Here is a 26,132-nt window from a genome sequence, read left to right as displayed (position 1 = left end):
AAAACATGGACTCTGGAATTAGGTGTTGGTTCAAATCTTGAATGTAACTGCTAGCTCTGTGCCCCTGGGCAAATCTGTTAATTTCTCTTGAGATTCTAGTTCTGTACTAAAAAGATAAGAATAATACTATCTACCTAGACTTGTTTGAAGAATAAATGAGATAACACGTATAAAGAACCAGGCCCTAATCCTGGCACACAGAGTAAGCAATCAGGAAATATTTATTCCCTTCTCCCCACTTCCATGTAAGCTCCAATACTCACAGGCTAGAGGCGAGATGCATTGTTAACAAAAGGTACAGTGGTATGATAAGGTATAATAAGAAGATTCCTGATGCAAGAAAAGGGCATCTTGTTACCACAGAGTTGTTTAAATAACCAGAGCAAAACCAAAACACAGAAACCATTATTCTTAACTCTGGAGATTAAAGAGTACAGACTGTTCGGGTTATCACAAGTTCCAACATGAGGCAATAATAAAAGGCTTTCATCTCATCTTTATTCCTGACCTGATCATTATCAAACGTTTACATCTTCAGAAATGGCCTTTCCTGAATCACCTGAAAAGAAGTAAATATTCATCGACAAAGACACCATGTGCCAAAAAGCAGGGATGAGTTAATGCTGTGGGAAGAATATAAATTGCTTCCTAGAAGCTTTGGGAATGTGGGGAAGCTGGAAGGAGGAGATGAGGAGGACTAAGAAAAGAAAGGGAAAAAACCCAATTTGGGGGGGAAAGGCCTATATCTAAATTTTTATACATCACTATCAAGTGATCCTGAATCAAAATCTGCTTCTTCAAAAAACTTCTCATTAATCTACTGGCTCTACAAATATTCACATTAAAGTTGACCTCTGATACTTTGGAACTGGTATTTATATATTCGACAATCCTAAACACTGATTTTTTAAAATCTTAAGCAATTCTCCATCTGCCTAATATTCAGATCATAGTACTACCAATTGTTAATTCACTGAGACCTGCTGTGGCAGACACAGCCAGGAAAGAAACAGAAGAAAGAGACAAAGCAAGAGTGTCCTGCAGACAGGGGTCTAGCTAGAATGCCACAAGTCTGGCTGGCAAGTGCCACTTCACCTGCTCTGATCCACTCCTGATCTTCCAAAGATCAGGCAAGTACAACCTACCTCTCCAAGACCTACGCAGCCATGGACATGTTTGCCAGCCTCATACGATTAGAAATCCATCCTACAAACATATACTAAAAACGCCCCTCCACGTAGCAGCTCCATGGCCGCGGACAAGAGTCTGAAGGAACAGGCTGTCTCCATCTCCCCCTGCAGCTGACCTGTCTGTTCACCGGTGTAGCCAGGTAGCTCTGCCTCTTAGATTAGACCCTGCCTTCCATATTCCATGTGTAAAATATGTCAACCAATATCAAGACCTATGAACTAAGACAGTTTGACTTTTACTGCGATTTCCTAATACACACAATTTCTGCCAAATAATTGAGGCAGGGCCTCTGAGTACATTCCTCCTACAGTGACCAGGGACACCCCATCTTCACTCCACACGCAGCAGCTGCTGGGGACCCTTTTCTCATCTTTCTCACCAGGCACATAAAGCAGAGCTACGCTGCCTCTTCATCTATCTTCCAGAGCTCCTATCTGAACAAAGGGAAGCAGAGAGGTGACACAGGGTTGACTAGAAAGCATTTAACTGTGGACTCTGTGACATCTGCAAAATTCTATAATGTGGGGCAAGTTACTCTCAGAACCGCTCAGAACCTTAGTTTCCTCATCTGTGAAATGGTGATTAGACTACCACCCTTACAGGATTGATGTGAGAATTAAATTATATAATTTATTTATATAACAATGTTATATATGATTATATGTTAAACCATATAACTAAACTATAGACTTAATAGGACAACAGATCATTTTCAAAAGGTTAATCAGCATACAGTAGACATCCAATAGGGGTAAGAGTCAAAATGCTAAGGCATACCAGGGACTAATACTGCCAAACGCAAAAAGAAAGGGGTTTTGGCAGTTGTCGCTTCTCCCCCGTCTCTGTGGCTGCACAGCAATTTATTCATCCAGAAAGTCAAGGAGTCCTAAGTATAGTAAAATCTTCCTGGTTTTGTCATCCCAATTAGGCCTTAATTGTATTATGAGTAAGCAAGACTTGACCTAACCTCTACCATCTGTAGTGTATTAGTAACTCTCAGAGTATTTTCCTAGCTGGGTATTCATCCTTCCCATTATGAGACATTCAAGGCACTCTGCACTCGGGCACCAACCTACTTCTCTAGCACAGTCAGCCCTCGGTACCTGCGGATATAGAACCCACAGATACAGAGGGCTGACCATGGGACTTGAGCATCTGCAGATTTCGGCATCCACGGCAGGTCCTGGAACCAATCCCCCGGAAATACTGAGGGAGGCCTGTTTCACCCTTGTGAAATACGTCTTGCTCTAGCTGTACTGGAGTTCCTACCAGCACCTCCCCAGCCTCCACCCAACATCTGCCTTTCCAGCCCCACACTTCTGCTCACGCAGTACTGCACGGCTGGAATACCCACCCTTCTCCTTCTCACCTCTCCAAATCCTACCCACTGGTCAAGTCCTGGCCTAAGAATCCTTTCCACTATGAAATCTCCCAAGCAACTCTGTGTGATTTCAGTTCCTGAGACTACCACAACCTTTATTACTGGTGCCAGTCTGGATAGATACTTTGTGACCTTCGAGTGATGACAGCTGTTGAAAGCTCTTTTGAGGGAATGTATTAAAAGGGCCTCGGCATTGCTGTTATTAATGCCATATAAATGCCTAATGTTATTATAAATGCTACGTGATTCCTATATAAATGAAAGCCATTACTATTAATATAAACATTTCACACTTCCCCTCCTTTGGTCTCATCACAGTAGCCAGGGTGGTCCTATTAAAATTAAATCAGATCATGTCACTCCTCTATTCAAAATCCTCCAACTCTCTTCCTATCTCTTAAAAGTTGTCCCTAGGGGGCTTCTCTGGTGGCACAGTGGTTGAGAGTCCGCCTGCCGATGCAGGGGACACCGGTTCGTGCCCCGGTCCGGGAGGATCCCACGTGCTGCTGGAGCGGCTGGACCCGTGAGCCATGGTCGCTGAGCCTGCACGTCCAGAGCCTGTGCTCCGCAACGGGAGAGGCCACCACTGTAACAGTGAGAGGCCCGCGTACCACAAAAAAAAAAAAAAAAAAGTTGTCCCTAATCTGCCCCCACCCCATTACCTCTACGGCCCCATCTCATTTCAGGCACTCCACTCCCACCTGCCACACTGGCCTCCTTGCTGGTTCTTGAACACACCAGGCACACTCCCACTTCAGGACCTTTCCACTTGCTCTTCCCTCAAGAAATCAGTATGGCATCTTTGATACTAATCTCCAACTCGGGGCTGAGTCCAAACTACTCAAGCATTTCCATCATTTCCTCCCCTACTTCTATTCCTTTTTCTTTTCTGCCTCTTAAAACACCTTAAAATGTGGGTAGAGGACTCCCATCAGAACTTTTAAAAAGATAATATATTTTATGTGTTTCCTACACCTGGAAGAAGTTCCTTCAAATGTCATTAGTCTTCTGCAAAATAACTTTAGACCTAATGACCACATGACACAGTTTCACAGGACTTCCTCAGGGTGAACCAGAGAAGTTTAGTGGCAGAACTAGGATAGACAACTCTAGCTTAAAAACTGAGCACATGAAAACTGAGGTCATGAAAAGTGAACTATATATAAATAGCTAGCAGCAGTACCCATAACAAAACACACATTTTTTGGCTATATTCTATTTCAGTGCTCTTCTGCAGGGAATTATACTATAACCAAGGGCTAGCTAACCTCCCTACATCCTATTTAAAAGTCCAAGTTATTCTAGTGAGATGCCAGTTATTTAACTCTAAAAAGCCTGGTAACTGTTATAGCAGCAGCAACCAACTGATAATACAAAACATGTCCTCTCTCTCTCCAAATGAGAGAACTACTAAGTAAAGGGAAAGCTCATGTCCTTACTTCAGGAGAAGCCTAGAACCAGAAGAGAGTCTGCTAGGATGGAATTATTCAGGAGGAGAAGTCTGGAACTAGGAAGCAACACATCCTTTTAAGGAAACAGGCAAAGGAGTCCACAGTGAACGAATTGTAGATTCAGGCGCTGGGCAGAGATAGCTAGACCAAAGACCTCAGAACCTAACTCTGGAGCTAGACTCTGAGCTGCACCATGGCCCACCCCAAAGACTGCATAGACTCTAGTTTGGTGTCAGAAGCTACAGTAAAATGGGTTGTGTTACACAAAAGGAGGCTGACTTAAGAGTTATATAACCAGTATGATGACATATCCTGAAGGGATATGAAAATAAATTCATTCATCTATTCACTATTTACTAGATTGCAGTTAAGAAAATGTGGAAGGCAATCAAGGATTGAATATTTACCAGCTGGGTAGTATGTGGCAAGTTTCTCAGCCCCACTATGAAATGGAATATACACAGCATCTGTCTCAGAGGGCTGTTTTAAAGATTAAGTATGGAGTACTTGGGGCAATGCCTAAGCATAAAAAATACTGTCTGGTATTTTGTTATTATTATTACTGGTTGGATGCCTATTATGGACCAGGAACTGATAAATACTGACACAACTATAAATAAGACAAGTGGTTTCTACCCTCAAATAGCTGAGAATCTAAGGTAACAATGGCTACATATGGTTTACTTAGGTTACATTACAACTAATCAGTCATTTACTGAATGATAATTCATTAAGGGGTGAGAACTTGGACTCTGGAGTCCAACCCATCTGGGTTAAAATCCTTTAATGACTTACTAGCTATGTGACCTTGGCAGAGCTAAGAGTGAATGCACCATGTCTCTCTGGAGCATGATGCCTGGCACACAGAAACAGGCTCAATGCATGTCTTCAGAATCCATTCAACTCAAACTTTCTAAGCCTCAGCCTCCTCATTTATAAAAGAGTGATAATAAAAGAACTTCAAAAGAGTGTTATGAAGAATTAGGCAATTCAACAAAGGACAGTATTTTCAACAAAAGGTACTGGAACAATTGGATATCTATATTAAAAAAACACATACACAGGAAAAAGAATCTTCATCCAGACCTCATACCACATATAAAAATTATTACAAAACAGGCTATATACCTAACTATAAAACCTAAAACTGTAAAACTTCTAGAAGAAAATATAAGAGAAAATCTTCGTGACCTTGGGTTAGGCAGAGATTTCTTAGACACAGCACTGAAAGCACAACCCATAAAAGAAAAAAGAACTGGTAAATTAAACCTCATGAAAAATTTTAAATTTTGCTCTTCAAAAGAGATTAAGAAAATGAAAAGCAAGCCATGACTGAGAAAAACTACTTGCAAATCACACATCTGATAAAGGACATGTATCCACAATATACCTATATAAGGAACTCTCAAAACTCATTAAGAAAACAACTCAAGTTTTTGAAATGAGCAAAATATTTGAATAGCCATTTTACCAAAGAATACATACAGATGCCAAATAAGCACATGAAAAGATGCTCAACATCATTAATCATTAGGGAAATTAAAACCACAATGAGACACCACTACAGATCTATTAGAATGTCTAGAATTTGAAAAACAAAGACAAACTGATGATACCAAGGGCCAGGATGCGGAACAATTAGAACTCTCATACACGGCTGGGGGTTACACAAAATGGTACAGACACTTTCGAAAATAGTTTGGCAACTTCTAACAAAGTTAAATATACACTTACCATACGGCCCAGAAATTCCACTCCTAAGTATTTACCCAAGTGAAATGAAAACTTATGTTCATACACAACTTTTAAACAAATGTTTTAGCAGCTAACACAAAACACCTAAAAACTGATAACTATGCAAATAACTTTCAGTTGATGAATGCATAAACAAACTGTGATGTATCCATAATGGAATACTACTCAGCAGTAAAATGGTACAAACTACTGATACATGCACACCACAGAATCTCAAATGCAACATGGAATCTCACATGCAGTATGTTAAGCAAAAGAAGTCAGACCAAGAGCTACATAACATTATGTATCATTATATGACATTCTGGACACCATATGGATAGAAAACAGATCTTTGTAAGGGGAGAGAGGCTCAATGCAAAGGGACATAGGGAGATTTTTGGGGGTAATACAATTATTTTATACCTTGAATATGGTGGTTACATAACTGTAATAGTTGGTTACATAACTGTATGCATTTGTCAAAACTTGCAGAACTGCACAGGAAAAGGGGGACATTTTACTGTATTTAAATCATATGTTAATTTTTTTTTTTTTTTAATGGAAGGGAAAAAAAAAGAATCACAGATAAAGATAAGCTCCAGAGATTCTACAAATTCTAGCCCGGGCAGTTATGCGGATGATGGTATCATTATCTGGAGAGGATACATTACTCGGGCCAAAGCCACGGGCCAGAGCCCAACCTCTGATGAAAGTACAGAAGCGTGTTCTGTCACCACCCTTCACTATTCGTTCCCCACTTGCTCTGTTGCTTTTTTGGGCTTGGGTGAACATGCACTAATTGGCCACTGGAAAAAGGCACTTAGGGGAGTTAGAGACAGCCAGGCTCTCCACAGAGCCCTACTGAAAAAAGAAAAAAAAAAAAGCCTTCATAAATCACAGTATCAAATTTGAATGGAGCCTGAGAAGCTAGCAATGCAAACCTCCTGCTTCCTGGAATTGAATCATATCAGAGGGGGCTATTTAAACTTTCCTTAAAACAGCCAAGAAACCAGGCAGGGTGAAGGGGAGCTAGATGCATCTGAGTTTAATCAGAGAATCCTTTAAGAGTACAGTTTAATTAGTGATTTCCTTCAAAGTGCAATCAGCCAAGGATGGACTGACACCATGTCCAATCAAAGTGAAATCTATTAAGTAGCCAATTTAAGTTTGGTTTTCACATTTAAAAAAGAAGTAATATTCACAACCTATGAGTCTGCTTATTAACTAGTGGAAGATAAGTCAAAAAAACCAATAAAACCATAATTTTCATTTTAAAGAGAAAAAGTGAAAGAAAAAAAGGCAACATATACTTTCCTTTACAAATGCTGTAAAGCATGTTGTAATGGAAAGAGTATTTGAAACAGAAGGTCACCTGGATTTTAATCCCAACTCTGCAAATAATTTGAACGCTGACTGGTGACTAAGTATACCACTTATTGTCCTTAATCTTATAATGAAACAGAGATTAAAGAGATACGGCATGTAGGGCTTCCCTGGTGGCGCAATGGTTGAGAGTCCGCCTGCCGATGCAGGGGACGCGGGTTCGTGCCCCAGTCCGGGAAGATCCCACATGCCACAGAGTGGCTGGGCCTGTGAGCCATGGCCGCTGAGCCTGTGCGTCCGGAGCCTGTGCTCCGCAACGGGAGAGGCCACAACGGTGAGAGGCCTGCGTACCACAAAAAAAAAAAAAAAGAAGAGATACGGCATGTAAAATTTATTACAATAAAATGTGAAAGCAATTAGGAATTATTAAAAATACTACAGAGGGGAAGAGTACCAATGACATCATTATCAACTAACCTTGCTGGCAAAACAGTACTGTTTAACCAGAACTATAATGCACTACTTAAACACAAAAAGAAATTCCACTGGAAGAATTTTCAAGATGTTACGTATGTTAGTCTGACATACGTTGTAACATTCCAGCATACTCAGGCACTTCAAAGTTTTTTTTAAGTAGCCTGAAACGTGAAAAAAAAAACCAAAAACCTAATATTTCTTATAAGATACTATAAGAGATTTGAACTGCAGATATCTGAAAATGCAAAGAGCAGCTTTTATTTCATTTTGACTATCGAGTTCTCATTTAAAGGGGACAAAAAGAAAATCAAGGCATCTCTGAATCGGGTCTATAACATGTCATAATGATTCTTTAATCTAGATTTTTAGAAATGAAGGAAACTCAGGCCACATCCAAAGTCAAAACTGGTTCACCATGTTGATCCTTACAGCCTGGCCCTTCTTCACAGCTATTAATGAAAGAGACTGATATTTACTAAGCATAGATGTGAAGCGATGAATCAGGTACTTTACATTCACTGGATTATTTCATTCCAACAACTCTAAAGAGATAGGTATTTCTATCCCAAACACGTAAGAAAACTGAAGCTCAGAAAAGATAAACAACTCATTCAAAATCACACAGGTAGCAAGCATCAGAATTGTGACTCTGACCAAGATCTGAGACTCAGCTACTCATCTTCCTTCTATAATATGCAATCCTCAGGTATACTTACATACCCATCATCTCACCAACTCCCACCCCACAAATAAAAAATGATTTTTCCTCTAAAAGGCAAACAACAATAGTGGCAAATAAATGTCAGGGAAGGGGAAACAATGAATTACTAACCTATTAATAATATTAGTATGGAATATTAAATTCTCATATTGATTCATAAGAAAGGTAGAATAGGTACTATCATTTGTTTACATTTGAAGAAATAAAAGCTCAAGAGAAGTTATATACTTTCTTGCAAATTAAAAAAAAAGATACTACCATATTCTAGAAAAGAGCTTTATAGTTTCCAAAGTGTTTTTTTACCAATCCATACAGCAATATACAGCAATCCGATCAAGCAAATATTTATTAAGCAATGACCAGGATTCACTCTAGGAGCTTGGGAAACGTGAGTGAAGAATACAGGCAGAGATCCATACCTTCACAGAACTTACATTATAGCAGGGGAGATAGAAAATAGGTAATATATATAAATATAAATAGAAAAGTAGAGTAAGAGGGTTTGGGAGTATCAGAAGAGGGAGAGCAGGCTGCAATTTTAAATAAGGTGGTCGGGACAGACCTCCTTGAATAGGTAACATTTGAGCAAAAATTTATAGGCATAAAGGAATTAGCCACGCAAAGTATCTGGCAGTATAATGTTCCAGGTAGAGGAAATATCCTGTCCAAGCACCTAAAGAGCGAGCATGCCCTGTATTCTAAAGAAACAGCAAGGAGGTCTGTGTAGATGAAGTGAGGTGAGGGAGAAGAGAAGCAAGAGTTGAACTTGGAGGACAAGAAGGGGATAGATCTTGTAGGGCCTTGTCAGGACTTTGGGACCTGGAAAGACATGGGGGAAGGGGAGTAAAAAGAAGAGTGACATGTTCTGACTTACCTTTTACAAGGAATATACTGTCAACTCTTGAGAACTGACTAGGGGTGGGGGATGAGTTAAACCAGTGATACAAGTACAGAAGACTAGGCAGTAATCTAGGCAAAAGATGTTGGTAGCTTAGATGATGGAAGTTATGCAGATGGTGAAAAGTGACATTCTGAAGGCAGAACCAACAGAATTTGCTAACAAACTGGATACTGGGTATAAGACGAAGAGTCAAGGATGACTCCAAGGCTTTTGAACTGAGAGGCTAGAAGGATGGAGGCTCCATCAGCTGAGATGCAGAGGCTGTGGAGGTGGAAGAGACTTTGGAGAAAATAAAGGAGTTCAGTTTTTGACATGTCAGCCAGAGATGTCAAGTGGGCTACTACATATAAAAGTCTGAGTTCAGGACAGAGGTCTCTAAAATTTGAGAATTTTAAAGCATAAAAATAGTGTTTAAAAGCATGAAATTCAAAATTCTCAAACTGAAAAAGATCTTTCATGCAAGTCACCCTCATCACTGTTGAAGATAAAGTCTAAAGAAATGCAGTGAGATGTCCAAGGTTAGACATATAAAGCAACTCTAACAGAGCTGGTATTCTTTAGCCTGCAATTTTCTTGAGAACACTGCATTGACATCTAGCACAATAAATAAAGGATTATTCTTTGAAGGCTAAATAAAAGGGGTTCAACTTCTAGAAAAGACTCCCCAAAAACTGTGGATAAAATATGGAACCACTGTCTCCCTTTTCTTAAAAAGCATTATTGAAAGACGTGAAATGTATAGTTTAAAGACAGCCTCTTCAATAAGTGGTGCTGGGAAAACTGGACAGCTACATCTAAAAGAATGAAATTAGAACACTCCCTAACACCATACACAAAAATAAACTCAAAATGGATTAAAGACCTAAATGTAAGACTAGACACTATAAAACTCTTAGAGGAAAACACAGGAAAAACACTCTTTGACATAAACCACAGCAAGACCTTTTTTGACCCACCTCCTAGAGTAATGAAAATAAAAACAAAAATAAACAAATGGAACCTAATGAAACTTCAAAGCTTTTGCACAGCAAAGGAAACCATAAACAAGATGAAAAGACAACGCTCGGAGTGGGAGAAAATATTTGCAAATGAAACAACAGACAAAGGATTAATCTCCAAAATATACAAACAGCTCATGCAGCTCAATATCAAGAAAACAAACAAGCCAATCAAAATAATGGGTGGAAGCCCTAATAGACATTTCACCGAAGAAGACATACAGATGGCCAAGAGGCACATGAAAAGATGTTCAACATCACTAATTATTAGAGAAATGCAAATCAAAACTACAATGAGGTATCACCTCACACCAGTCAGAATGGCCATCATCAAAAAATCTACAAACAATAAATGCTGGAGAGGGTGTGGAGAAAAGGGAACCCTCTTGCATTGTTGGTGGGAATGTAAATTGACATAGCCACTATGGAGACCAGTATGGAGATTCCTTAAAAAGCTAAAAATAGAACTGCTATGTAACCCAGCAATCCCACTACTAGGCATATACCCTGAGAAAACCATAATTCAAAAGGACACATGTACCCCAATGTTCACTGCAGCACTATTTACAATAGCCAGTTCATGGAAACAACCTAAATGTCCAATGACAGATGAATGGATAAAGAAGATGTGGTACATATATACAATGGAATATTACTCAGCCATAAAAAGGAACGAAACTGGGTCATTTGTAGAGATGTGGATGGTCCTAGAGTCTGTCATACAGAGTGAAGTAAGTCAGAAAGAGAAAAACAAATATTGTATATTAACGCATATGTGCAGAATCTAGAAAAATGGTACAGATGAACCTATTTTCAGGGCAGGAATAGAGACGTAGAGAAGGGACATGTGGACACAATGGGGCGGGGGTGGGGGGAAAGGAAGGGTGGGACAAACTGGGAGATTAGGATTGACATATAAACACTACCGTAGGTAAAACAGATAGCTAGTGGGAACATGCTATAAAGCACAGGAAGCTCAGCTTGGTGCTCTGTGACGACCTAGATGGGGTGGGGTGGGAGGGAGGGGATATACGTATACATATAGCTGATCCATTTCACTGTACAGCAGAAACTAACACAACATTGTAAAGCAATTATACTCCAATAAAAAATTTTTTTAGTAAAAAAAAATATATATAGTACATTGCAGGCACTCCATAAATGTTTGTCTAATAATAAATGAACAAATTTTCTGTGAAACAGTCTAAGCTTACTGTGACTATTTGAAATCCAAATCCACTCATCAAAGTGGTTACAGTTAAATATTTTTACTTACCTGATATTTAAGCCAACGAAGTTTGTCCATGTGAAAATGTAATCTCCACCAAAGACCATTCCGATATAAGTTATTAATATATTCTAAAAAGAAAAATGGCAATATACTGTTTCATAGGTTTAACTGAACTTTTTCAATATTCATATAAACTCATCCATACAAAGACCCAAACATATATCCTTAAAATACGAAAACAAATAAACAGAAAATAACAAAAACCCAACAACCCTAAAATGAGTGTAGTATGAGCATGAACATTAACTAATTAAAAAACAATGACATCAGTCTCTTCCCAGTCTCTCTCTGAAAGCTAAATGCTTTCACCGATACTGAAGAATACTAAAAAGATTATCAAACTTTCCCTGCCCTGTGGCACGCGCTGACATTATCAATCTAGATAGAAAAGCACTGCTATTACTAGGGGCAGAAAACACCAAGGCACGTTTAGCAATCTCAGAGAAGAGTGCTTTTTTCCTCCCGTAGAGGTAGCAGTTGACTTGCCAGGGGAGAGTGAAGAAGGAAAATCTGCTTACATGCAAGCATCTTTCCCTCTTTCTTGAAAAGGAAAAAAGGGATGGTGGGGAATTTACCAACTCAAAGACTGTTTCTAGAGCAATCTTCCTTGGCTCCTTAAAAAACCACAGGGGAAGTCATCTCAAAGTAGCGTACCTAAAATCACCTCTCCCAACTCCCTTAAACTCCCAGGTGTAAACATCTTCTGCTTATCTCACTCCCTTTTTGGCTTGTGAGATCTTAGTTCTTAGACCAGGGATAGAACTGGGCCCCGGGCAGTGAAAGCGTCTGGCTCCCTTTTAATTATCTTCAGACCGTAAAGGTGATATAAAGTTTTCCAGGGCTTCCCTGGTGGCGCAGTGGTTGAGAGTCCGCCTGCTGATGCAGGGGACACGGGTTCGTGCCCTGGTCTGGGAAGATCCCACATACCGTGGAGCGGCTGGGCCCGTGAGCCATGGCTGCTGAGCCTGCGCGTCCGGAGCCTGTGCTCCGAACAGGAGAGGCCACAACAGTAAGAGGCCGCGTACCGCAAAAAAAAAAAAAAAAAAAAAAAAAAAGTTTTCCAAAGTTTCATCTCTTATTCAGTTCTTCCCTAACCCCTCTTCTTTCACATTAAGTCACTGCCTCCCTCTGTGCTATTACAACTGCCAGAAACGGTAAATGTCACAAATATTTTTAGTACCTGGGCTCTCTCCGATTAGACCTGTGAAGCAGAAAGTATAGTGCCACAGTGTTTTTAAGAAGCCAAAAACAAACTTCAAAATTATTTTTTTAATAGAGTACGCTTTGAGAGAGCATTCAAAATTATATCAGCCTCTTCTAGGTCTAAGGATGGAGACAGAAAGTTATTTTAGAGCAGATTTTCTTATTATTTGAGAGGAAAAAAATAAAATTAAATACCATGTAACAGGAAACAAGGTTGGTAGGCAACTTGGGAAAATGTGTAACAGGACCTCTTGGAATACAGAGATCCAGGGAAAAGAGAGATTAATTTGCATAAACTGCCCAAGAAACTTCAGAAAGGGAAAGGACAGAGAACTCAACGCTTGTTGCTCAAAATCAGTCAGAAGTTAGAAAAACTTTTTTTTTTAATATTTATTTATTTATTTGGCTGCGCCAGGTCTTAGTTTTGGCATGCGGTATCTTTAGTTGTGGCATATGGGATCTAGTTCCCTGACCAGGGATCGAACCCGGGCCCCCTGCATTGGGAGTGCGGAGTCTTAGCCACTGGACCATCAGGGAAGCCCCAGAAGTTAGAAAAACTTAAAGTATATATTAGGGTATCCTAACCAAGGTTTTCTATCAGAAAAGACACTCATGTTCCCAAAGTAGAGCTTACCAGGAAGCACAGAAGAGTCTGCGCTGGTAGCTCAAAACTAAGACCGCAATCTCAGCCTTTAGCATACCTGAGACTCAGCTGGAAACCCTGATGATTTCCACGTCCTACTTTAGAGATTCTGATTCAATACATCTGAGGTGAGCCTAGTAATTTCCGTGTTTAACTAGCTCTCCTAAGTAATTTTCCCACCACACTCAGGAGAAACAAGGAATGCTGACCCAAGGGTTTATGGGGTTAGGATCCTCAAGCACAGAAGGAAGCTTGAAGCCTGCTGTAACAGTAACTGAGCTACAAGGGTTGTAACTGGGAGGCTAATGAAAGAAGCGCCACTGTGGCCTGAAACACTCCAAACCAGCAAGGACATCAGGGTACTCCCATCTGTCTGAAGGTATAAGACATCCTTTAATAGCAAAACCACATGGCCGTGAGAAGCAACAGCAATTATAAACCACAGCTGACCCTTGAACAAAGCAGGGGTTAGGGGTGAGTGGAAAATCCGACTGTAACTTATGGATGGCCCTCCTTACCTGTGATTCAGCATCTGTGGATTCAACAACCACAGATGGTGTAGTACTGTAATATTTACTACTGAAAAAAATCCGAGTATTAAGTGGACCAGAGCAGTTTAAACCTGCATTGTTTAAGGGTCAACTATAATCAGATAATCCATTTTTTCCCCTCCCTCTAGAGTTTGGAAGTAAAACTGCTCCCTTTGGACTAAGTTCATACAGTTCTGTGGGAAGGAAGAAATATCAAAAGAAAAGTACTGGACTTTATCTTAATGAGAGCATGACTGTATTTGTACCCCATGCTAATAATGATAAAAGAACGTACACTAAGAAATTCTAAGCAAATAGGTTTAGTTATCTGCTAAATAACTTTCCCTCACCATCCTTCTTGGTTAAAAACATGGCACCAACTGTTCTGTCTCTCATGTTCTTACTGTTTTTATTCTGAAAAGGCAAGTCATCTACTTTGCTCTTGAAGCACTCACTTTACAAAAACCGAAACAGGGCTGAGAGCTAATTTGGGGGCTGAAACTGTCTCAGCCAGGCCAGGCCTTTGAATGCCTATCTCTAGCTTTCACGGGAAGTCACACAACTACTTGTTATAGTTTAATTTAGAATTCTATTCACACCAAACACTCCAAATCCATGATTTGAAGACACAGACCTTCTGAAGTTTTAACCCAAATCTAGTTTCTAAAATGAGGTCAGGCAGACACAACTCCACTGGGGGTGTAAAGGGAAACATAGCAGAACAGTACAAACTTTGCCTCTGCAACCCCTTCCCTCGCTATTGACAAATGGGGCACCAGAAAGTAAGTTCCAAGGGCAACTGCACTCTTTCCTCCAAATGATCCAGGACTTACCTCTATCTTGCTTTTCTTAGAAAGCAAGCCTACCTCATTAATTCTTTTGGAATTCAGGGATGCTGTGGCCTCTTCGATCTTAAAGCACCAGAATCACAAAGTCAGATGAAAGAGGCCTCAGGCTTCAAGTCACTAACTGCAGCTCAATATTCAAGTCAGCTTGGCTCTCCTGGCTGAAGACAAATGAGCCTCCCTCAAATAAAATGGATCAGGAGGAAATGACATCACTGGAAATGTCAGACACAGCTTTTAAAAGTGGGCCATTTAAGGTTTGGCTCACGCTTAGGAAAACTCCCTGGATTAGCTTTTGGCAGGCATCCTTTTCCTACAGAACAGCCAGAACTCAGCGAGGCAGAGAACAATTCTCATTGGGAGTTAAAGGGACAAACCTATCAGAACCAAGCTAGTCATCTGCTCTGTGAGAAACAGGGCTGACTCTCCTTCCTCTGCTCTGAGATGACACATTCTCCTTTTCCCATACTCCTCAGACCTAAGTTGCCTGGAAGTAGAGATGATGCTTTCCCTGAGTTCTTAAGGATTGTTCTAGAAACCACCCCACAAGTCGTCAAACTACCAAGGCAACACATGAGGAAATAAGAATGATGGGGCTTAAGGCCACAGCCAGACTTATTTTAGAGGAACACTTTTCAAATAAAGAAGGCACCCAAAAGAGAACAGTATTTTTTCAACTCACCTTAATACAGCCAACTATTGTAGTTGTAAGAGCAGAATTATACTGAGTGCAGAGTACTGTGGCATACATCAAGATAAATCTGGAAAAAAGAAGGAAAAGGTATCTTATAAGTAAGATTCAACTGCTAATTTTATAATAACCTGTAGCCAAGAGAAACAGTGTTGGCCATGCCAGTACATTCTACTAGTCACTGACTGACTGTGAGCTTTCCCTACTTCACTGCTGCTTATACTGCAGCTTCAGATTTTTTTTAAATTTCATTAAAGAGAAACACACGTACATTTAACGATCAGGTGCTTTTCCCAGCTACCGCACCAAAACCTTGAAACCACCATTCACAATCACGAGTACTCTTTTTAGATCATAGTCTTAATTCACCTAACCCAGATAGAAAGCTCAGGACTCACAGGCCCTGGCTCAGGTGTGCATGTCACCGTGAGGCCAATATGATTCCAGACCAGGGTGAAGGCAAGAGAGATTCTTAAGGATGGAAGAAAAGCAAATGAGAACTACTTTAAGAGGGGATATAGTTCACTTAACAACAAAGTGGCAGCAGTCAGCAGCCCCAGATTTTACAATGAGGCTTCGAAGCCTGACTCAGTACCAAGGTATCACGTCAACTTTATTTTGAAGCATCCAATCACTATGTACCTAGCCTGTGCCAGATCTGGTCACAAATATGGAGCGAAATGACTGGTTGAGGGAAAAAAGCATTAGGGATATTTGGAGGTGAAGAGAAGAGGCAGATAACAGCACATTTGCAGATACCCTCTTGCCTTCTACAACCTGGCAGGGAGAAGTCAGCCCTAAATTCAAAGGCTGCCACTGCTACCTACTAATTCTGCAAACTTAGACAATTTACTTGAATTCTGGGCCTGCTTTCTCATAGGTAAGGGACAACAATATCTGTCAAATGGTCAATGTAGAAATAAAATTAAATAATGCATGTTGAAATATAATGGTGCTTATCACATACTAGCTTATTGGGTAAATATTAGCTTTTTTCCTTCATCCTTCTAAGCATGACTTTGAGATCAGTTTGGTAGCCCTGAGGGCACATTCCCAAGGGTGGTGAAACCACTTGAATCTGGAGGTTTATCCTAAGCTGATATACTCAAGAGACAGAACAGGATACTAAGGAATGAGGCAAAAAGACGCTAGAACAAATCTGCCTCGAAAAACTATCTGTTAACAAGGCAGCAAAGGCTTACCCCATCACACAAGAGAGGGTGAACTGCAGAAGAAAGAGGGTGTCGGCCCAGCCTTCAAAATCCATTGCCTGTAATACACAAGAAAGCCCCGGACTTTAGAGCAGGCTCTCAACATCAGCCGTTCCACTCATTAACCCAACTCCTGTGCGCTTGCTCCCGCCACACTCTGACACACACATACATTTCCCTGCATCGCTCCAAGCATAGAGAGTGATGTTCAAGAATGTCATATACATGGAGCTGAATCAACAAGCAGTTTTGTAAGGTTTTCTCCTTTCCAAAATATGTAAGGTGAGGGAGATTTTGTACTTCTCCCTGTTGGTACAAGGAAACTGATACCTGCTTAAAGGCACAAGCCATGTCCTACTAATCTCAGCAGTTTTCCCAGATGGCTGGTATTAAATAAAGGCTTTCTCAAACCCTAAAATGTATTTCTTCCCTGTAACGTGCAAAAGCTCAAGTACAGCCTTAGTTACACAAATTCAGCTGAGGTCTGTCCAGGAAGAATTCCTATTTTAAAACAGTTGATTTTGTAAAAGCAAGATTTCTGTTGTTCTGTTTGTTTTGAAGCCAAAAGCAAAGGAATGAATAGAAATGACAGGTGCATTGATCATCTCATTTCTCATCCAATAGGGAGGGTTTGTCTCTCAAGTACATAATTTCTCTTGCAATATGAGTTTGTCAGGCAAATATGAGAAACGCTCCACTTTTTCTCTCTCTGCCAACCTGTCCAGCTTCAACACTTACCACTTCAACATAAATCTCACAGCTCCAGGGCTCCAGCAATACCAGGCTCCTTGTGGTTTATAAAACATAACCTGCAGTTTCAAACTCACATGCCTTCGCCTGGAATACCCTTCCCCTCTACATTCATCTGACTCCTGCTCACCCATCAAACTAGAAGCCAAGCAGCTCCTTCGTGGGGCTTTCCCGGATCAAGAACACCTTCCTTTGTGCCTCATCAGTACTTCTCTTTAGTGCTCTTATCTCTCTGAACTGCAAATCTTTCTACACCACATCTACAGACTGTGAGCTCCCTGGTGGGAGGAACCACATCAAATTAACTGAATCACATTCCGAACACAGCATTTGACAGACAGTAGACATTCAATTTGTTTATGGTTCTTTGTTGAGGCGTAACATATAAAAAATAAAATTCACCAATTTTAAGTATGTAATTCAATGAGTCTTGAAAAATATATAGTAATGAAACCACCATTACAGTCATGATAAAGAAATTTCGGCCTAAAACCATGAAACCTAGAAGAGAACACAGGGAAAAGCTCCTTACCACTGGTCTTGACAATAATTTTTTGGCTATGACACCAAAAGCACAAACAACAAAAGCAAAGATAAGAGGGACTACATCAAACTAAAAGGTTTCTGCACAGCACAGCAAAAGAAACCATCAACAAAATGAGAAGGCAACCTACAGAATGGGAAAAAATATTTGTAAACCATATATCTGATAAGAGGTGAATAGCCAAAGTATATAAGGAACTCATATAACTCAACAGCAAAAAAAAAAAACAAAAAACCAAACAACCCAATTAAAAAATGGGCAAAAGAAGTGAGTAGACATTTCCCCCAAAAGGAGGCACAAATGGACAACAGGTACATGAAAAGGTGCTCAACATCACTCATCAAAAGAAAGACGCAAATCAAAACCACAGTAAGCACAGCACACCTGTTAGAATAGCTGTCATCAAAAAGACAAGAGATAACAAGTGCTGGAGAGGGTGTGGAGGAAAGAGAGCACTTGTGCACTGCGGGTGGGAATGTAAATTTGTACAGCCAAGATGGAAAACACACACACACAGACACACACACAATGGAGCATTATTTAGCCATGAGAAAGGAAATCCTGCTTTTTGCAACAACATAAATGGACCTTGAGGGCATTATGCAAAGTGAGATAAATCAGACAGAGAAAGACAGACGTGGTCTGATATCACTTACATGTAAAATCTAAAAAAGCCAAATTCACAGAAACAGAGGGTAAATGGTGGTTGCCTGGGCTGGGGCGTGGGGGAAATGGTGAGAGGTTGGTTTTACAACTTATAAGATGCGTAAATTCTAGGGATCTAACGTATAAGCATGGTATTATAGTTAACAACACTATATTATATACTTGAAAATTACTAAGAGAGTAGATCTTAAGTGTTCTCACCACAAAAAAAAAAAAGGCAGTTATGTGAGGTGATGGCAGGGTTAACTAATGCTACTGTGGTAATCATTTCCTGATACATAACTGTAACAGATCAACCACTGTACAACTTAAACTTACACAACATTAAATGTCCGTTGTATCTCAGTAAAGCTGGAAAGAAAGAAATATTTACCACCCTAGAAAGTTCCCTCCTGCCCCTTTACAGTCAATCCCCTCTCCCATTTACAGCCCCTGGGAACCTCTGATCTACTTTCTTACTAGAGTTTTACCATTCAGTAATTTCATATAAACGAGAGATTGTACAGTATGTACTCTTTTATATCTGGCTTCTTTCACTTGACATAATGTGGATGGCTTGGTTCTTTCAGTAAATGCATCTTTAATTTTATAATGAACTGTCCAACTGTTTTCCAAAGTAGCTATAACATTTTGTATTCCCACCAGAACTGTTATGAGAGTTCCCGCTGCTCTACATTCATACATACATTTGGAATTGTTTCAGACCACCCAAGTGATTGAATAAATGGTAGCTCATTATAATTTTAATTTTTTTAGGTCATGAATCAATTTATTGATCACAAATAGCATTCAAAAATAAAATAGAACAAAACAGAAAACAGGGTGTATTCCGTGTAACAAGAAATATTTTTTTCATGAAATTTTGCCTCATTTATGTGTGCATGGGAGTGTATACTGAATCACAATATAATTATTATTTCTAACTGTATGTAGAGGTCAAACATTTTAAGAAATACTGGTCTAGGGGATCAAATGTTATTTTTAGGGTTAAATGTTTAAAATATTTATACACTGACATGAAAATTGTAGTTTATACCTGGTCGAAGCATGGCAAGACTCACACAGATAAACCGGAGTAAAAAGTATTACAGACCTAATACTTTTTTTTTTTTTTTGGCTGCGTCGGGTCTTAGTTGCGACACATGGGATCTTTGTTGAGGCATGCGGGCTTCTCTCTAGTTGCGGCGTGCAGGTTTTTCTCTCTAGTTGTGGCGCTCGGGCTCCAGAGCGCGTGGGCTCTGTAGTTTGCGGCACGCAGGCTTAGTTGCCCTGCGGCATGTGGGATCTTAGTTCCCTGACCAGCGATGGAACCCAAGTCCCCTGCGTTGGATGGCAGATTCTTTACCACGGGACCACCAGGGAAGTCCCCAGACCTAATACTCTTGAAGAAATAGAATACATTCTATTTCACACACAGACACCAACATCTTTTGTCTTGAAACTTGTAGCACTTTCCTCTCTTATAAGTTCCGTTTCTTCTTCTTTTTTAAAACCTTCATAAACTGATTACTGGCTTTGAAGTCAGACCTGCACCCAGATCCCAAATCCACCATTCCCTACGTGTATCACTGTAATTTTAATTTGCATTTCCCTAATCACTAAAGAGGTTAAGCATCTTTTAATGTGCTTTTTTGCCATCAGTACTGTTTCTTTAGTGAAGTGTCTGTGCAAACCTTTTCCAAATTTTATTCAAGTTATTTGTCTTCTTACTACTGAGTTTTAAATTAACAGTTTTAAAAAATATATTCTAGATACAAGTCTTTAATCATATATATTGGGTTGGCCAAAAAGGTTCCTTCGGTTTTTAAGTAAAAATAAAAGACACATTTTTTCATTTTCACCAAGAACTTTACTTAACAACGTATTCACCCTTTTGTTCCACTACCTTCTGCCATTTTTCAGGCAACTTCATAATTCCATCTTCCCAAACATTTCATCTTTTTGAGCTAAGAACTGTTCCAGGTGCCTTTTACAGTTTTCCAGGGAATTGAAATTTTTTCCGTTGAGAGAATTTTCTAAAGACTGAAATAAATGGAAATCCAAAGGTGTGATGTCTGGTGAATACAGCGGATGAACCAGAACTTCCCAGCCAAGCCTTAACAGTTTTTGCCTGGTCATCAGAGAAACATGCGGCCTTGCGTGATCCTGATGGAAGATTATGTGTTTTCTGTTGACTAATTCCAGACGCTTTCATCGAGTGCTGCTTTCAGTTGGTCTAACTGAGAGCAGTACTTGTTGGAATTAACTGACTGGTTTTCTGGAAGGAGTTCATAATAGAGGACTCCCTTCCAATCCCACCATATACACATCACCACCTTCTTTGGATGAAGACTGGCCTTTGGTGTGGTTGGTGGTGATTCATTTCACTTGCCCCACGATCCCTTCCATTCCACATTATTGAACAGTATACACTTTTCATTGCCCGTCACAATTTGTTTTAAAAACAAAACGTTTTTGTTACGTTTAAGTAGAGAATCGCATGTGGAAATACGGTCCAGAAGGTTTTTTACCACTTTAACTTATGTGGAACCCAAACATTAAAGTGATCAACATAACCAAGCTGATGCAAATGATTTTCAACGCTTGATTTGGATGTTTTGAGTATGTTGGCTATCTCCCGCGTGGTATAACATTGACTGTTCTCAATTAATGCCTCGATTGATCACTATCAACTTCAACTGGTCAACCTGAACGTGGAGCATCTTCCAGCAAGAAATCTCCAGCACGAAACTTCGCAAACCACGTTTGAAACGTTCGATTAGTCACAGCACCTTCTCCAAACACTGTACAAACCTTTTTGTGCGTTGCAGTTGCGTTTTTACCATTCTTGAAATAATAAAGCATAATGTGCCAAAAATGTTGCTTTCTTCCCATCTTCAATATTAAAATGACTAGACAAAAATTCACCAATATCCATGTTTTTTTTTAATGCAGGCTGATATGACAGCTGTCATACAATCTAACAAAACAATCTAACAAAATTGTTTTGAATGAAGTTAAAGACAACTAAGCACTACTAGAGCCATCTTACGGAAAAAACCAAATGAACTTTTTGGCTAACCCAATATATATGAATGCAATATATGCAATATATGATTATACAAGTATTTTCAGTCTGTGGCTTGCATTTTCTTAATAGTGTCTTTTGATAAACAATTTTAGGGCTTCCCTGGTGGTGCAGTGGTTGAGAATCTGCCTGCCAGTGCAGGCGACACGGGTTCGAGCCCCGGTCTGGGAAGATCCCACATGCCGCGGAGCAACTGGGCCCGTGAGCCACAACTACTGAGCCTGCGCGTCTGGAGCCTGTGCTCCGCAATAAGAGAGGCCCGTGCACCGTGACGAAGAGTGGCCCCCACTCGCCGCAACTAGAGGAAGCCCTCACACAGAAACGAAGACCCAACACAGCCAAAAATAAATGTACTTTTTTAAAAATAAAAAAAGAAAAAAATTTTAATTTTGATGGAGTCTAAGATCAATTTTGTGTTTTACAATTCTTGCTTTTTATGACTTTTCTATGAAACCCAGTGTAACCCCAAATCACAAAGATATTTTTCTGTGTTTTCTTCTAGTTTTATAGTTTTAGCTCTACTTTTAGGTCTATGATCCTTTTTGTATTAGTTTGCTAGGGCTGCTGTAACAAAGTACCACAAACTGAGTGACTTAAAAAACAGAACTGCATTGTCTTACAGTTCTAAATGCTAGAAGTCCAAGATCAAGGTGTCAGCAGGGTTGGTTCCTTCTGAGGGCTGTGAGAGAGAATCTGTTCCACGCCTCTCCCCTAGCTTCTGGTGATTTGCTGGCAATCTTTGGTGTTCCTTAGCTTGCTGAGGCATCATTCTGGTGTCTGCCTTCAAGTTCTCATGGCATTCTCTCTATGTTACTGTCTGTGTCCAAATTTACCCTTTTTATAACTGCACCACTGATATTAGATTTAGGGTCCACCCTACTTCCATTATGATTTCATCTTAACGAATCACATCTGCAATGATCCTGTTTCAAAATAAGGTCACATTCTGATACTGGGGGTAGGACTTCAACATGACTTTGAGGGGAGGAACAACACAATGCAACTCAAAATACTTTTCAAATTAATTTTTGTGTATTTCCTGAGGTAAGGGTCAAGGTTCATTTTTCTGCAAATAGATGTCAAACTGTTCCAGCACCATTTGTTGAAGAGATTATCCTTTGCTCATTGATTTATTTAGTTACCTTCAACAAAAACAACTGACCAAATGGTCTATCTGTACTTCTCGATTCTCTGCTCTGTTCCATTGGTCTATGTCTACTCTTAATCCAATACCACACCGTCTTGATTACAGTAGTTTTATAAAAGTCTTGAAATCAAGTAGATAAATCCTCCAACATTTTTCTTTTCTTTATACAATTTTTTTTTTTTTTTTTTTTTTTTTTGCGGTATGCAGGCCTCTCACCGTTGTGGCCTCTCCTGTTGCAGAGCACAGGCTCCGGACGCACAGGCTCAGCGGCCATGGCTCACGGGCCCAGCCGCTCCGCAGCACGTGGGATCCTTCCGGACCGGGGCACGAACCCGTGTCCCCTGCATCGGCAGGCGAACTCTCAACCACTGCGCCACCAGGGAAGCCCCAAAAGATTTTTGGTTTTTTTTAATTGAAGTATACTTACAATATTGTGTTAATTTCAGGTTACAGCAAAGTGATTCAGTTACATATATTTTTTTTTCAGATTATTTTCCATTATAGGCTATTACAAGATACTGCACAGAGTTCCCTGTACTATACAGTAAATCCTTGTTGCTTCTCTATTTTATATAATAGTAATTTGTATCTGTTAATCCCATACCCCTAATTTATCTCTCCCCCCGACTCCCTTTCCCCTTTGGTAACCATATGTTTGTTTTCTGTACCTGTTGAGTCTGTTTTGTATATAGATTCATTTGCATTATTTTTTAGATTCCACATATAAGTGATATCATATAATATGTGTCTTTCTCTGTCTGACTTACTTCAGTTAGTATGATATTCGCTAGGTCCTCCAACATTGTTCTTTTTCAAATTTGACTATGATTAAGTCCTTTGCAATTCTATATAAATTTCAAAATCAGCTTAGCAATTCTACAAAAAATCCTGCTATGGGATTGGAACGGTGTTGAATCTACAGATCAATTAGAAGAGAATTGACAGATTAATAGTATCAAGTTTTCCAATTCATAAACATTCATAAATATAAAAATCATTTATTTCAGTCTTTTAAAATTTCTCTCAGTACTGTTTTATAAAGTTTTCAGTGTACAGACATTGACATATTTTGTTAAATTTTTCCCTATTTCATACTTTTGAAGCTTTTATAAATGGTATTATTTACTTAGTTGCCAAGTGTTCATTGCTGGTATATGGCAGTACAGTCCATTTTTATATGCTGACCGTATATCTCACAACTTTGCTAAACTAATTCGTTCTAATCACTCTTTTCTAGATTCTTTAGGATTTTCTGCATATATGATTATGGTTTTTATAGAGATATTGTTAATTCTTCCTTTATAATCTCTTATTCTTACCTTCCTGCACTGATGGGGTCCTCGAGTATAATGTTGAATAGAACATTATATGAGAGCAGACATCCCTGCCTTGTTCTCAATCCTAGTGAAAAGGTATTCAGTCGTTCACCATTAAGTAAAATAGCAATACATTATTTTGGTAGATGTCCTTTATTAGGTTGAGAAAGTTCCCTTCTATTCCTACTTTGCTGAGAATTCTAAACTCATAAATGGGTGTCAATTTCTGTCAAATACATTTTCTCAAACTATCAACATGTTCTTCTACTTTATTCTTGCCAATATGATGAATTGCACTGATTAACTGATTTTCCAATTTTAAACTAACCTTAATTCCTAAGATAAACACAACTTGGTCATGATTTAGTGTCCTTTTATATACTGCTGTATTTTTTTGGACTATAGTGTTCTCTCCTTGTAATTTTTTGTCAGCTAGTGGTAGAGGGTATGCTGGCCTCATAAATCAATTGGGAAGTGTTCTTTTCTATACTCTGGAAAATTTTATGTAGAATTAGCATTGTTTCTTCCTTAAACATCTTGTAAAATTCTCCAGTGAAGTGATCAGGGCCTGGAGTTTCCTTTCTCGGAAGGTTTTAAACTAAAAATTCAATTTCTTTAATAAAGATAGGGCTAAAAACTAGGGCTTTTACTTATTTTAATTAAATAGAGCAATTTATTTAATCGAATAAGGCTATTCATGTTATCTATTTCTTCTTGAGTGAGCTTTGGCAGTTTTGTCTCTTTCATGAATTTGTCCATTTCATCTCAGTTTTTGAGTTTATGGTATATTGTTCATAAAATTCCCTTATTATCCTTTTAATATATGCAGGCTGGGTAATGATGCCCCTTTCTCATTCCTGATGTCGGTAATTTGTATATTCTTTCCGTCCTGATCAATTGGCCATGGTTTAGCAATTGTACTGATCTTTTCAAAGAACCAGCTTTTAGTTTCATTGATTTCTCTACTGCTTTTCTGTTTCCTATTTCATCGATTTCTGCTTCCTTCTATTTACTTTGGGTTTAATTTGCTCTTATTTTTTCTAGTTTCTTTTTTTTTTTTCTAGTTTCTTAAGGGAAAGGCTTAGATCACTGAATTTAAATCTTTCTTCTTTTATAATACATATTAATCTCTAGTTTAATTCTGTGCTGATCAGCGAACATCCCCTGTATGGTTTTGATTCTTTTAAACTATTACTACTTGTTTTATGGCCCAGAATACAGTTTATCTTGGTGAATTGTTCCATGTGCACTTGAAACAAATGTGTATCCTCTTGCTATTGAGCGGAGGGCTCTACAAACGTCAGTTAGGTCGGCTTGGTTGATGGTGTTGTTCAAGTCTTCTCTATCCTTAATGACTCTGAATTTGTTTTATCAATTACTGAAAGGAGAATGTTAAAATCTCCACTATAATCGTAGGTTGGTCTATTTATCCTTTCCGTTCTATCACTTTTTGCTTCATATATTTTGAAGCTCTCTCATCAAGTACATACACACTCAGTATTGTTATACCCACTAATATTAACCCTTTTAGCATTATGGAATATCCCTCTTTATGGTATAGTTTCCTTTATGCTTATTCTATTTAAGGTTTATTGAGTTCCTTGTGGGCATAGGTTTAGAGTTTTCATCAAATTTGGAAAAAAATCAGCCATTATTTCTTCAAATATTTTTCTTCTCCCCCACCCTGCCCCTTTTTCAGGACGATACTTAGACAAATGTTAGACCCTTAATATTATCCTACATGTCACTAATAATCTGTTCGTTTGTTTTCTAGTCTTTTTTTCTGAACTTCATCTTGAATAGTTTCTATTACTATTTGTTTAATTCACTGAACTTTTCTTGTATAGTACCTAATCTGTTTGATACCTTCTGCTTTATTTTTCAATTCTATTTTTCATCCCTAAAAGTTTCACTTGGGTCGTTTTCTATATCTTTCTTTTCTCTCCTCATCTCAACAGTCCTTCACTGCTTTCAATGTACAATTCAACATCTGCTAAGTTCCGATCATGTGCCAGGCCCCATGGTAGGCCTCAGAGCACTAAGCTGAA

At 39.1% G+C, this 26,132-nt stretch overlaps 1 protein-coding gene across 1 annotated transcript in view; it reads right to left on the bottom strand.

The window, feature by feature from the left end:
- The window catches only part of SLC35D1 (solute carrier family 35 member D1), a 54,304-nt gene that overhangs the window by 7,491 nt on the left and 20,681 nt on the right, over nt 1-26,132 (bottom strand). Inside the window, exons 9-11 of the mRNA XM_030865887.3 lie at nt 16,586-16,653; nt 15,375-15,453; nt 11,457-11,539 (exon numbers count right to left, since the gene is read on the bottom strand). Of these exons, the coding sequence (XP_030721747.3) occupies nt 11,457-11,539; nt 15,375-15,453; nt 16,586-16,653 (230 nt within the window). The remainder of the gene's footprint in view (nt 1-11,456; nt 11,540-15,374; nt 15,454-16,585; nt 16,654-26,132) is intronic.

Source organism: Globicephala melas, chromosome 1 (assembly GCF_963455315.2).
Source record: "Globicephala melas chromosome 1, mGloMel1.2, whole genome shotgun sequence".
NCBI lineage: Eukaryota > Metazoa > Chordata > Mammalia > Artiodactyla > Delphinidae > Globicephala > Globicephala melas.
Note: the sequence above shows the minus strand (reverse complement) of the source record. Positions and strands in the feature narration are given on the sequence as shown.